General features: G+C 45.1%; 2 protein-coding genes across 2 annotated transcripts in view; one reads left to right on the forward strand and one right to left on the reverse strand.

The window, feature by feature from the left end:
* The window catches only part of ITGA9 (integrin subunit alpha 9), a 445,717-nt gene that overhangs the window by 290,676 nt on the left and 140,902 nt on the right, over positions 1-14,139 (forward strand). The gene's annotated exons all lie outside the window — the stretch shown is intronic.
* LOC146079810 (zinc finger MYM-type protein 1-like) lies at positions 3,445-7,229 on the reverse strand. The gene is made up of 2 exons (XM_083186452.1): positions 7,116-7,229; positions 3,445-6,256 (listed from the first exon to the last, which is right to left on the reverse strand). The coding sequence occupies exon 2, from the start codon at positions 6,244-6,246 to the stop codon at positions 3,445-3,447; it is 2,802 nt and encodes a 933-aa protein (XP_083042578.1). The 5' UTR covers positions 6,247-6,256; positions 7,116-7,229.

Consider the following 14,139-nt stretch of genomic DNA (forward strand, 5'->3'; position numbering starts at 1 on the left):
ACAATGAGCAGATCCAAAAGCATACTTTTATATATATATATATTGTATGCCCAAAGAGAAAAGTGTGTAAGTTTTTATTCCCAATGGTAAAAATGTATATAACACATGTAGCATATAACACATGTAGCTCTGGCATGGAAGGTGAGCCCTTTCAGCTCTGGGCCCATAGCACTCCCTACACCTATGGTAACTATGCCCTTGATGGCTAAATAGACAACTAGCAATACTGCAGACTTGTACATGTAAACTGGAGCTTCATTGTGCATATACTTTAACTCATTCAATACAGAGGGGCTGCTTCAAAGTTGCACGCAAGTCAATTTGTGAGGTGGATCTTCATATTTGTAGCCATACCTATGTAACTACAGATTATTTCCCGTTTTGTGGAGTCACAGGGGGCATAGGTAGCTGGTTAATAACAGGGGGTTCGCATGTAGGCTGATTGAGGGCATGTTTATTCTAGAGTGAATGGATTTTATGCTACAAAAGAGACCATATTGCCTTGCATATTCATGCAGGAGCTGACACAATGACTATTCATATTTTCTATGTTCTATCAAAAGTGATAACTAATATTTTTACTATTATTAACTATTATTAAGAAGTGGATGAATAAAAAATACATTAAAATCTATAAAAAGTTATTTAAAGTTATGTTACAATTTATAATATAATAATTATTTATGAACATTAAAGCACCATAATAATAAACTAAGGGATGGCTTTAATTACATTACAAGCTAAAGAATACACTGAAAAATCCATATAAATAGTTGGAATAGGCCACAAAAAAAGGAAACCAAAATTAATCACTTTCAGTCATGTTAAAACAATAAGAAGAAAAGAAAAGGCGAGTGATATGTGCAGGTGTAAGGTCATGGCTAGAACTTTACTAGCAGCTAATCATAATACATTAGTCATTTCCTGATGAATAAAGGAATTCACCTTATTATAACTAGAAATTACCGGGGCCACCTTTTCAGCTTTACACGTTGCTTAAAATCATATCCATCAACCAAAATTGTATGCATGACAAAATATCCAACACTTCTACAGTATGTACAGTACTAATTACACTTCTACCAATCTGACACAGCTGCCAGAACTATATACAAATCCTGTTATGCTACCAAATCCCACACTGGCACACTCTGCAGCTGGTCCCCATAAAGGTTTATCGGATAGAGTTACTCCCAGTGTCGGACTGGGGCATGTAGGGCCCACAGGGGAATGCACTCATAGGGGCCCACCAAGGGGCGTGGTCTTTTGGAAGGGGCGTGGTCTTTTTGAAGGGGCGTGGTCACTCGACCAGAGAGGAGTGTCTAAATTTCCAAGGAGCCCCATTGCATAGTATATAACTAAAACTAAATGTGCCTTTCAAACAAGACCAGTTTCACTCATGCAAACATGTTCAAATAACTACAGAGATAAAATGGATATCAATAAAATATTTTATTTATACCGGCAACCATATATATATGTATATATACACATATACACACACATACATATATACATACACAAAGGTACAAAAAAATTATAAATGACAGCATTTGAATTTAAGCACACATTAACCATAATTGCTGTTTTATCTCACTGTTTTGGACATATTTCAAAACAGAATGGCTGATATAAAACACTGCATGCAACTCCTGGATAATAATAAGATTATAACCTATATATAAAACTGAACATTGACTGTTCTACCACTAACACATGAACCCAGCAATGAAAATCCTGTCGTTACCGATAGGGAGTACAAGGTTTATTGCTATCCTGTAACAAACAGTAGTACCCTGAATTATGAAAACTGACTAATTGGTCACAACAGCTGATGGCCCAATAGGCCAAATAAGTGACTAAAAGTCCCCTAAAATGTATACATTACATTTATTGAAAAAGACATGTGGACGGTAAAGAAACTTGCACTGCACTACAGTACTGAGACTATGAAACTACTCGCATATCACCACTTTGAGGAAGCTGCGGATATAAGAGGTCAGGCGTTGTAACGCATAAAAAGTGATAGTATGATCATGGGAAAAAAACAAGACACTTATGCTCCGTACCTGATCACTATGAGACCTGCAGGCCGGAAAATCTCCCCAGGGCAAAAAAAAAAAAACAGCTTTGCACAAATAAGGAGGACACAGAGCGTGGACACTGGACAGTATGCACCAAAAAGAAGTACAGCATTGTTGCCATTTAAAGCCTGGCCAGACTACAGTTTAGGGTGCTTTTTATTCTAAGACTGCATGCAACTCCTGGAATATAAAACTGAACATTGACTGTTCTACCACTAACACATGAACCCAGCAATGAAAATCCTGTCGTTACCGATAGGGAGTACAAGGTTTATTGCTATCGTGTAACAAACAGTAGTACCCTGAATTATGAAAACTGACTAATTGGTCACAACAGCTGATGGCCCAATAGGCCAAATAAGTGACTAAAAGTCCCCTAAAATGTATACATTACACTTATTGAAAAAGACATGTGGACGGTAAAGAAACTTGCACTGCACTACAGTACTGAGACTATGAAACTACTCGCATATCACCACTTTGAGGAAGCTGCGGATATAAGAGGTCAGGCGTTGTAACGCATAAAAAGTGATAGTATGATCATGGGAAAAAAACAAGACACTTATGCTCCGTACCTGATCACTATGAGACCTGCAGGCCGGAAAATCTCCCCAGGGCAAAAAACACTTACACTTATTGAAAAAGACATGTGGACGGTAAAGAAACTTGCACTGCACTACAGTACTGAGACTATGAAACTACTCGCATATCACCACTTTGAGGAAGCTGCGGATATAAGAGGTCAGGCGTTGTAACGCATAAAAAGTGATAGTATGATCATGGGAAAAAAACAAGACACTTATGCTCCGTACCTGATCACTATGAGACCTGCAGGCCGGAAAATCTCCCCAGGGCAAAAAAAAAAAACAGCTTTGCACAAATAAGGAGGACACAGAGCGTGGACACTGGACAGTATGCACCAAAAAGAAGTACAGCATTGTTGCCATTTAAAGCCTGGCCAGACTACAGTTTAGGGTGCTTTTTATTCTAAGACTGCATGCAACTCCTGGAATATAAAACTGAACATTGACTGTTCTACCACTAACACATGAACCCAGCAATGAAAATCCTGTCGTTACCGATAGGGAGTACAAGGTTTATTGCTATCCTGTAACAAACAGTAGTACCCTGAATTATGAAAACTGACTAATTGGTCACAACAGCTGATGGCCCAATAGGCCAAATAAGTGACTAAAAGTCCCCTAAAATGTATACATTACATTTATTGAAAAAGACATGTGGACGGTAAAGAAACTTGCACTGCACTACAGTACTGTGACTATGAAACTACTCGCATATTCTGCCTCATTCACATCCTTGAGTGGTATTGCTGCAGTATTTAGTGAACAGCAACTAAAACTTAAAGAAGGAGGTTTTTGAGGAGGGAAGAAGAGTGTGCAAATTTGTCAATGATCTCATCACATACAAAGCTATTTGCTATGTCCCTTTCTATATTGAGAAGCAGAAATGATTCTAACAGTTCTTGTCCTATCATTGATCTCAGTCGATTTTTGACTATTTTAAGTTTAGAAAAAACTCTTTCACAAGATACCTGTGTACAAGCTAATGTAAGGAGAGTTTTGTAAACTACAAATAGATTTGTATATGCAGCAGAGTGCAAATTATGATTATACAAAAGCCTGTAGCAACAGGTCAGGCAGTTTTCACATGCATTATTTTTAATATCCAAAGGCAATATGTCCTCATCATCGTATTCTTCTCCAGTAACATGTGTTACCTGTGGAGAATCTGGATTTTTAAGCGCGGAATAATTCTCCACAAAATTAAGCAGCTCAACTTTAAGTAGAACAACGTCTACCTCGGCCAAATCAGCGACTGTTTTCAGAGCTTCTGTTGGGATCTCTCTCTGCCTCACTTGCTCAAACTGCCTAGGGTCAAAGTAGTTTAAATCCCGAATGATACTTTCATTCTTTGAAAACCTTCTATCAATACTCTCAGATGCTTGATCAAGTACAACATAGAAGGTCTTAATTTCAAAAGCTCTAAGGGAGTCTGCTATAGGATCATCTTGACATAACTCACCAGGCATAATTTTTTTTTTGTTAATCCTTTTTTGTGGCAGACTATTCTCAACTTCTGCACTAACAGAAAGCCTATCAAGAGAACTATCCATATTTTCAATAAATGAATCTACTATTGTAGTGAGTTTAGAAAATGCAGGTCTAAGCTTCTGAATCTGATTTTTTGCAATGCCAACCATTCGCCAAGCCTGTAAAATATCAAGACCAGCAGTCTGCAGATAGTCTGAAACTGGACTCACAATTTCAAAGATCTGCATAAACAGAAAGGAGACAAGTAGTGTTTCGTATCTTGTCCAAGCATGGAGCAAGTACTTTGCCTCACTAGTGATTTTATTTTCAAACTGTGGAGATAGTGAAATGTACTCCAGACAATAAAGTAAGATGCTGTACAATTCATTAGATTGATCAAAAGAGGACCCAAAAATTGTACCTAATGCCCTAGGTTTACTCCACCAGCGTGTGTCACCAATTTTCTTTAGCCTGGAAAGTTTTTCCTGCCCATGTCGTTGTTTGGATACCTGTTCTGTCCACACAGATAATCTTTTGTAGGATTCAGAAAAAAAACATGCTGTTTTCTCCAGAAGCCCAAATAACGTCTTAACAGTAGTGACACATTGAGTAATATCTACAATTACCAAATTTAGAATGTGTGCATAACACCAAGTGTACACAGCCTTACATGATTCATTTTTGATGTGTGCCTGTAATCCGTTGTAGCACCCACTCATGTTAGCAGCACCATCAAAAGAGCACCCAATTACGTTACCTATGGTCAATGAAAACCTCTGTAGTCGCTCCTTCAGAGCTGAAAATAAGGCTTCACCTGTTGTACTTTGGACATTAACCAGACCAAAGAGTCTCTCATAGACCATACCATCTTTGGTATACCTTAAAATAATGCTACATTGTTCAACAACACCTATGTCCTGTGTACTATCCATTTCCACACTGTATTTCACAGCATCTTGTACATAGTGGCTAATTCTCTCCTTTATCATATTTCCCATTATTAGGATCAATTTGTTAATGGTTGTTTTGCTAAGAAATGTTACGAGTCCTCCCCTTCCTTTAGACCTTTCATGACGTTTTTTCCTGGCCTTGCTTTTTGCTACTGCTATCTCAATCTGTTTTTCAAGGACAGAATCAAATTTGGCTAGAAGTAGAACCAATTCCAGAAAGTTACCATGGTTGACTTCACTGTCAAACAATGTATGAGCAGCCTCATCCTTCCCCCTATAAGCAAGGCATTGCCTAGCGATGTATAGTATGATAGCAATCAATCGACAGATTACCATGCGATTGTGCTGTACTAATTCTCTCTTTTTGTTGGCTAAATTTACATTAATTAAAGTTTCGATGTCACTTCTTTTGTCAGCAGATAAATATGCATTCACAGCTACATGGTGCAGGTTAGATTCCTCATGTTCCCTAACTCTGTCATAAACATGGTCCTTATTAACCTGCCATCCAATAATAAAATTACTCTTCCTATTACCACAAAATGCCATACATGTGGAACAAAACATTTTTTCACTGTCAAGACAATAAGACAACCATTTCCTTTGAATGGCACTTCCTCCAGGTACATGCCTATAGTAGACCTTATGTGCCTGGAATGGCAGTGTATGGGTAGCATCTGAAGATGGCTGCACAGGATGAGCTTTCATAAAATGTAATTTAACAGAAATACTGCATGATACTTCAGGCGCATCAAAAACATTACAGTTCTCAGATAAAGATGGAACAATGGTAAATGATATCTCACAGTCTGTCGAACCGTCTGAATCCTCAGCCTGGGCTTCAGTGACGCTGGCAGTACCGATGTTTTCTCCGGAGCATTCAGGTTCACTTGGCTCAAGAGATGGCATTTCACCGGCACTTAATACTGATGCTGCAGCTTCCTTTTCTATTGTTCCTTCAGAAACATTTTGACCCGTTGATTCTCCAGCAGCATCTGCACAGATGTTCTTTGGCTGCCATAGCTTCAGTTGGCCTGGTGCATGTCCTGCTTCTTTAAGACTCTTTTGTGAAGCCTGCAGTCTTTTTACAGAGCCACTTTTATATTTTTTCTTTTTTGCCAAGTCCTCTTTGTCTTGTGAAGAACTTTTCTTTGAACACATTTTATAGTGCCTAGCAAGAATACAAACAGTGTTATTTGTCATATGAAATAGGCCATATGTAGATACATTGACAGATATCCAATGCTGTCCCCCATTAACTAATTCTTTATATATCTTCTAAATATCCACATCACCCCTTCCTCCTTCTAGAGCAACTTATCTTGACAAAATTTACTTAATTAATGCAGTATAGTTGTGCCCTATTTTATAAACCATAATGGTTATGTACCATAATAGTGCCCTGGTTACATTATACCACAGTGCTCAAGTATATTATGTCACATTGTAGTGGCCCAAGTTAACAATATGCCACAATGTACTGCTGCAACAATAAATGTCACATGGCACCCTCAATTCATGTTATGCAAAACAGAACTTAGGTCCTAATTCTGATCTGATCGCAGTCCAAATTTGTTCGTAAAATGGCCAAAACCATGTGCACTTCAGGTGGGGTGTGCTGAAACTGTAATATAAAATGAGTGTGTAAAAAAAAGCCAGTATTTACCCTGCACAGAAACAAAAAGAAAACATCCAAATTTAACTCTGCACATGTTACATCTGCCCCAGCCCCGCCTTCAGTGCACATGCTTTGACATTTTACAAACAAATGTGTACTGAGCACAGATTATAATAAGTCCCTGACTGGGGGAGAAGTGGCAGCCAATCCCCCTATAAACTGCACTGAACCTATACGGGTCACAGGATCGCATAAAATATATGTTGATGGTGTTGCCATTCACTATTGGTGGGAAAAAAAAGAAGCCAAACCATACCATTGTATAGTTAGCATTACAGTTATGAAATGGAAAAAGTACCAACCAATAAGCTTTTGATATTTTACAAAAACATGATTGAGACATGATACATACCAGAGGTGTAACCCAGGCTGGATGAGTCCAGAAGAAGCAGGATGAGGAGGCTGGCAGGGGCCGTATGAGGCTGCTGGCAGAGGCCGGATGAGGAGGCTGGATGAGGCCGGATGAGGAGGCTGGCAGAGGCTGGATGAGGAGGCTGGCAGAGGCCGGATGAGGCTGCTGGATGAGGAGGCTGGCAGAGGCCGGATGAGGAGGCTGGCAGAGGCCGGATGAGGCTGCTGGATGAGGAGGCTGGCAGAGGCCGGATGAGGCTGCTGGATGAGGAGGCTGGCAGAGGCTTGTGATGCTTCTCAAAAAGTAGGATTGTCCAGCTGAAAATAGAGATCAGAATGTTTAGGAGGTTGAAACATGTAATCATTCAGATCATTCCCTATTCAACTGGAATTTACACACATACCAGAAGTCACCGTGTAAACCAGAATGGCAGAGGCCGCAGGAGGCTGGCAGAGGCCGGATGAGGAGGCTGGCAGAGGCCGGATGAGGCTGCTGGATGAGGAGGCTGGCAGAGGCCGGATGAGGAGGCTGGCAGAGGCCGGATGAGGCTGCTGGATGAGGAGGCTGGCAGAGGCCGGATGAGGCTGCTGGATGAGGAGGCTGGCAGAGGCCGGATGAGGCTGCTGGATGAGGAGGCTGGCAGAGGCCGGATGAGGCTGCTGGCAGAGGCCGGATGAGGCTGCTGGATGAGGAGGCTGGCAGAGGCCGGATGAGGAGGCTGGCAGAGGCTTGTGATGCTTCCCAAAAAGTAGGATTGTCCAGCTGAAAATAGAAATCAGAATGTTTAGGAGGTTGAAACATGTAATCATTCAGATCATTCCCTATTCAACAGCAATTTACACACATACCAGAAGTCACCGTGTAAACCAGAATGGCAGAGGCCGCAGGAGGCTGGCAGAGGCCGGATGAGGCTGCTGGATGAGGCTGGATGAGGAGGCTGGATGAGGAGGCTGGCAGAGGCCGGATGAGGCTGCTGGATGAGGAGGCTGGCAGAGGCCGGATGAGGCTGCTGGATGAGGAGGCTGGCAGAGGCCTGATGAGGAGGCTGGCAGAGGCTTGTGATGCTTCCCAAAAAGTAGGATTGTCCAGCTGAAAATAGAAATCAGAATGTTTAGGAGGTTGAAACATGTAATCATTCAGATCATTCCCTATTCAACAGCAATTTACACACATACCAGAAGTCACCGTGTAAACCAGAATGGCAGAGGCCGCAGGAGGCTGGCAGAGGCCGGATGAGGAGGCTGGCAGAGGCCGGATGAGGCTGCTGGATGAGGAGGCTGGCAGAGGCCGGATGAGGAGGCTGGCAGAGGCCGGATGAGGCTGCTGGATGAGGAGGCTGGCAGAGGCCGGATGAGGCTGCTGGATGAGGAGGCTGGCAGAGGCCGGATGAGGCTGCTGGATGAGGAGGCTGGCAGAGGCCGGATGAGGAGGCTGGCAGAGGCCGGATGAGGCTGCTGGATGAGGAGGCTGGCAGAGGCCGGATGAGGCTGCTGGATGAGGAGGCTGGCAGAGGCTTGTGATGCTTCTCAAAAAGTAGGATTGTCCAGCTGAAAATAGAGATCAGAATGTTTAGGAGGTTGAAACATGTAATCATTCAGATCATTCCCTATTCAACTGGAATTTACACACATACCAGAAGTCACCGTGTAAACCAGAATGGCAGAGGCCGCAGGAGGCTGGCAGAGGCCGGATGAGGAGGCTGGCAGAGGCCGGATGAGGCTGCTGGATGAGGAGGCTGGCAGAGGCCGGATGAGGAGGCTGGCAGAGGCCGGATGAGGCTGCTGGATGAGGAGGCTGGCAGAGGCCGGATGAGGCTGCTGGATGAGGAGGCTGGCAGAGGCCGGATGAGGCTGCTGGATGAGGAGGCTGGCAGAGGCCGGATGAGGCTGCTGGCAGAGGCCGGATGAGGCTGCTGGATGAGGAGGCTGGCAGAGGCCGGATGAGGAGGCTGGCAGAGGCTTGTGATGCTTCCCAAAAAGTAGGATTGTCCAGCTGAAAATAGAAATCAGAATGTTTAGGAGGTTGAAACATGTAATCATTCAGATCATTCCCTATTCAACAGCAATTTACACACATACCAGAAGTCACCGTGTAAACCAGAATGGCAGAGGCCGCAGGAGGCTGGCAGAGGCCGGATGAGGCTGCTGGATGAGGCTGGATGAGGAGGCTGGATGAGGAGGCTGGCAGAGGCCGGATGAGGCTGCTGGATGAGGAGGCTGGCAGAGGCCGGATGAGGCTGCTGGATGAGGAGGCTGGCAGAGGCCTGATGAGGAGGCTGGCAGAGGCTTGTGATGCTTCCCAAAAAGTAGGATTGTCCAGCTGAAAATAGAAATCAGAATGTTTAGGAGGTTGAAACATGTAATCATTCAGATCATTCCCTATTCAACAGCAATTTACACACATACCAGAAGTCACCGTGTAAACCAGAATGGCAGAGGCCGCAGGAGGCTGGCAGAGGCCGGATGAGGCTGCTGGATGAGGCCGGATGAGGAGGCTGGATGAGGAGGCTGGCAGAGGCCGGATGAGGCTGCTGGATGAGGAGGCTGGCAGAGGCCGGATGAGGAGGCTGGCAGAGGCCGGATGAGGCTGCTGGCAGAGGCCGGATGAGGCTGCTGGATGAGGAGGCTGGCAGAGGCCGGATGAGGAGGCTGGCAGAGGCTTGTGATGCTTAAATGATACCTGCTAAAATGTACCATGTATGAGCAAAGATAAAACAATCTTAGGGCCCTACACACGGAGAGATTGGGCCAGAGATTCATAAAGGGAGATTCAGCATGAGAACTTTCTAATCTATGACACTGAAATTTCAGATGACTTCAGGCCAGGGAATAAAAAAGTATTCAAAATCACTTAAACACATTTGTTGTATAGTGTCGTAGACCCATCAACATAGGTTTCAAATGATGGGTTTAAAAAAAACATAGGCAGATGTATTAAGCCTTAACAAGAGATGAATGCAAGGGGGATAAGGAGAGATAAACGTCCAGCCAATCAGCTCCTTAATGATTTTTTTCGAACACAGGCTCAGGCTGTAACATGGCAGTTAGCAGGTGATTGGCTGGACGTTTATCTCTCCTTATCCCCCTTGCATTTATCTCTTGTTAAGGCTATTTGAGGTATGCAGTGCGTTGGGCCGCCCATAGGGTTATAATGGGGCCCCGCCCTTGGTCAACTGCCTGCCCATCAAGTCAAAGCACTAATACGGCACAGCACACACAATGAAAGCACTTTACACACACACCGTGACATGTACTCACTGTCACCATGGGGTCTCATTAAGAAATAAGCACCATAGAGTGGACCCCTTTCCAGTTGGTAAATTCACAATGACAGAATCGGTTTCATTTCAGATCCAGCATCTTTAATTTCTCCAAATTGGAGATGCTGGATCTGCAATGAAACAGATTCTGTCTCACTGTGTGGGCAGACTGGCAGAGCATTGGTTAGTCACAGTGCCACTGACAAGAAAGGGGGGCAACATTGCAGTGGCAGTTAAATACCTGCTGCTGAGCCTGGCTACCTAGCTAATCCCTTAAAAGCACCATTAAAGTCTAATCAACCTAGTTGTTTGATCTGGTGCGGTGCTGCAGCCAGCAGGGACTATCTGACTTGGCTGAGCCAAGTCAGATAGCCCCTGCTGGCTACAGCACCAGTGACCAGATCAATCATCATAATAAATGTAAATTTGTTTAGCAGCCAGGAATTACAAAACTGTATCTTCTTGACTCTCATACTGCATACAGTTAACAGCTAGGTCTGACAATGTCTAAAGCACCAATATCAAGCACACTGTGACTACACCACAGACACAACAGAACAGACTGAGGTCTGAGGCTGAGCCAGCCAGTGACCTTCCCTACCTAGGCTAGGCAGACAGGGGGGCAAGCTTACTAAATATCTCTCTAACTGCTCTCTCTGCTGTAATTAAAACACCATAATAAAATTAACAGCAGCACCAGGGCAGGCCATCAATTCAGACTGTAATAAAAAAAAAAGCTAGTAGGCAGTGACAGTCTGCCAGTGCCAGGCAGTCACTCACCCAAGGTTGAAGGCAGCACTTGATCTTGAAGCCAGCAGCCAGGTCACGCGTTGTTGAGTGAGCCCCTGCTGCAGTGGGTGCTGCTATTTATAGTACTGGTGGGAGTCTGGTGACTGGTCACGGGTTTCTGCCCAGGACCAGATTGATCTGGTGCAGGCTGGCTGAGGCTGCCTGCAGATAGAGGCTGAGCGCGGGAAGCAAGCGCGGGAAGAAAGCGCGGGCAGGTCCACAGTCTCTGGTGTCACTGGAGTGTCACCTGACCTGATGATGCGGGCGGGGCGGCTGCGGAGTGTGGACGTCTGGGCTGGGCGGCGTGGCGTCGGCCGGCGTGTGACGTCAACACGCAGTCACGTGACGCACTGTCTGTGCGCTACTCCGCCGGCGCCGTCCGCCGATGATGCCCAGCCCAGCGAGCGGCAGCAGCTGCCGCCTGCTGTGACGTGACCTGGCTGCCTGTGTCAATCACCGCAGGGCAGGCAGGCTCAGCCCGCCCTGCGCCTCAACGCCGCCACCCACAACATGCCGCGCGACCGCGTAGAGCCTAGAGGACGGACTCGTCACTCGTCACTCGAGGTACACTCACATCAGTAGCTGACGGCAGGCGGCCCCTCCCCCTTTGAAAAGTGGGAGGGGTTACGATTGAATGGGGCCCACCGGGGAATCTCCCGGTGCCCCGCCAGGCCAGTCCGAGCCTGGTTACTCCTTTGCGCCATAACATAAACCAACTCATGACACCACATATACACCCTTTCACTATGATTTTACATTATGCAGGATTTTATAAAGATAGATTACAAAGTGTAATAAAGTTACACCGTAAGTGCTCCTTGTTATGAGAGATATAGAAAATTAAGCCAATCCGTTTCCAGAAATAGAAACCTACAGGGCCAGATGCACTAAGCTTCAAAAGTGATAAAATGGAGAGTGAAAAACAGCCAGCCAATCAGCTCCTGCCTGACATTTTCAACACAGTCTGTAACATGACAGGTAGTAGCTGATTGGCTGTTTTTTTATCACTCTCATTTTATCACATTTGAATTTTGTGCATTACATTGTTCTGTTTAATACAGAGACTAATTTGGGCTCTGTAAAGCTGGGTACACATTATGGGCCTAATTCAGACCTGATCGCAAGGCACATTTTGTTTGCAAATGGACAAAACCATGCTCCACTGCAGGTGGGGCTGATGTACCATATGCGTAGAGAGTAATGCAGGGTACACACCACGACGACCCGCTCACGATGCACATCATGAGCGGGTCGTCAGTGTCTCGTCCGACCCGCTCATGGTGACGCGGGGGGGGCACGACCCGCTCACGATGTGCACCGTGAGCGGGTCCGATCCGATGCTGTATGGTGTATCCGATGAGCGGGTACCCGGCTGTATGGTCGTCATTTAGATCCTCCCTGCAGCAGGTAGGATCTCAATAATGACCGACCGACCCGCAGGACCGCGCATCGGATCGGTATCGGTCCACACCAGGACAGAAAAGGGCCCAATCACCACACAATCTACATCCAATTGGTCGGAATTGGATCTAGATTGAGGGGATCGGGCCCTAGTCGTCCTGGTGTGTACCCAGCATTAGATTTTGGTGTATGTTTCTGTGCAAGGTAAATATTGGCTGCTTATTGTTAAACTGCAATTTAGATTTCAGGATCAACACACCCAACCCAAATGTAACTCTCTCTGCACATGCTACATCTGACCCACCTGCAGTGCACATGGGCCCTTATTCTAGTTGAATTGGTCGGATGCGTATTTTCGGACAGGAACCAAGTGTTCTTAGCCCTGCCTTCCATACGGTTCGCTCACACCGTCCGAATGCGGTAAGATGCCGACCAAACGGGCCGCGAGTGGATTTTTCATGTGAACACCTCCTCCATCTGTGGGAACCTCCCCCATCATTCGATGGTCGCCGACCATTGAATGCTGGACCAAGTGGCAGCACCGAATGCTCCAGACCACTCGGGCATTTCTCCGTTCAAAAGCAGGGATATGGGCGGGCAGCTGACATCCGGCTATGTCAGCTGTCCGTCCCCCACACGTGCGTCACGGACGGATTACCATACGTACGCCCAGTGGTTTCATGGGAACGCCCATGAAACACGGGGTGTACGCATATGGTAATGAGCCCAAACAGCCCTTCACGCCCCTCTCCACACCCTGTTGATTGAACTTTCTGTACAGAGTTCACGCCGTATTCGGAGTGCGTGCCGTTCGCACATGCGCAGATACGCCTCTGCACATGCGCAAACACCACTCATCGGCTGTCCGTCCGCATTCGGAGCCATCCGACTCAATCAGAATAAGGGCCATGGTTTTGTCCATTTACAAACAAAATATCTTCTACGATCAGGTCTGATCAGGTCTGATGCGCAATAACATCTAGTGTGTACCCATGGATATTGATAATATATTGTTAAAGAAACACAATCCCTTGGGTCGTTCAGGTCTGATCAGGTCTGATGCGCAATAACATCTAGTGTGTACCCATGGATATTGATAATATATTGTTAAAGAAACACAATCCCTTGGGTCGTTAACAAACCCCCCCCCCCCCGCCCCCCCTATCAAACAATGACATGTTCAGCAAGGGTCTGGGTGATGTCACTTAACTATATAGTTTACGATATTATTCAGTGTGTATGCACTACATTGTTCATTCAGCAGGTGCCCCGAATTGTATCATTTGTACCCATCTTAAAAGAAGCTAAATTTACTTAATTGCTGTATATAACTCAATCTCAGTAATACACAGTTTGGGGTATAAATCAATGTGAAAGAGTGGCTTTCCTAGCTCTTTAAAATAACAGTAGCAAATAACTATGAACATTGACAGCAGTAAATAAGGAATATGCATTGTCCGACTCATAGGCGTGCGCAGCACATTTCATTAGGGGGTGTCTTACAAGCCCATTGGGTGTGTCTGACACCACCAATCAGTCGTGTCTACCATCAGCTGTTCGCACTCGCTACAATAT

This window comes from Crinia signifera, chromosome 5 (assembly GCF_055691185.1).
Source record: "Crinia signifera chromosome 5, ASM5569118v1, whole genome shotgun sequence".
Classification (NCBI taxonomy): Eukaryota; Metazoa; Chordata; class Amphibia; order Anura; family Myobatrachidae; genus Crinia; species Crinia signifera.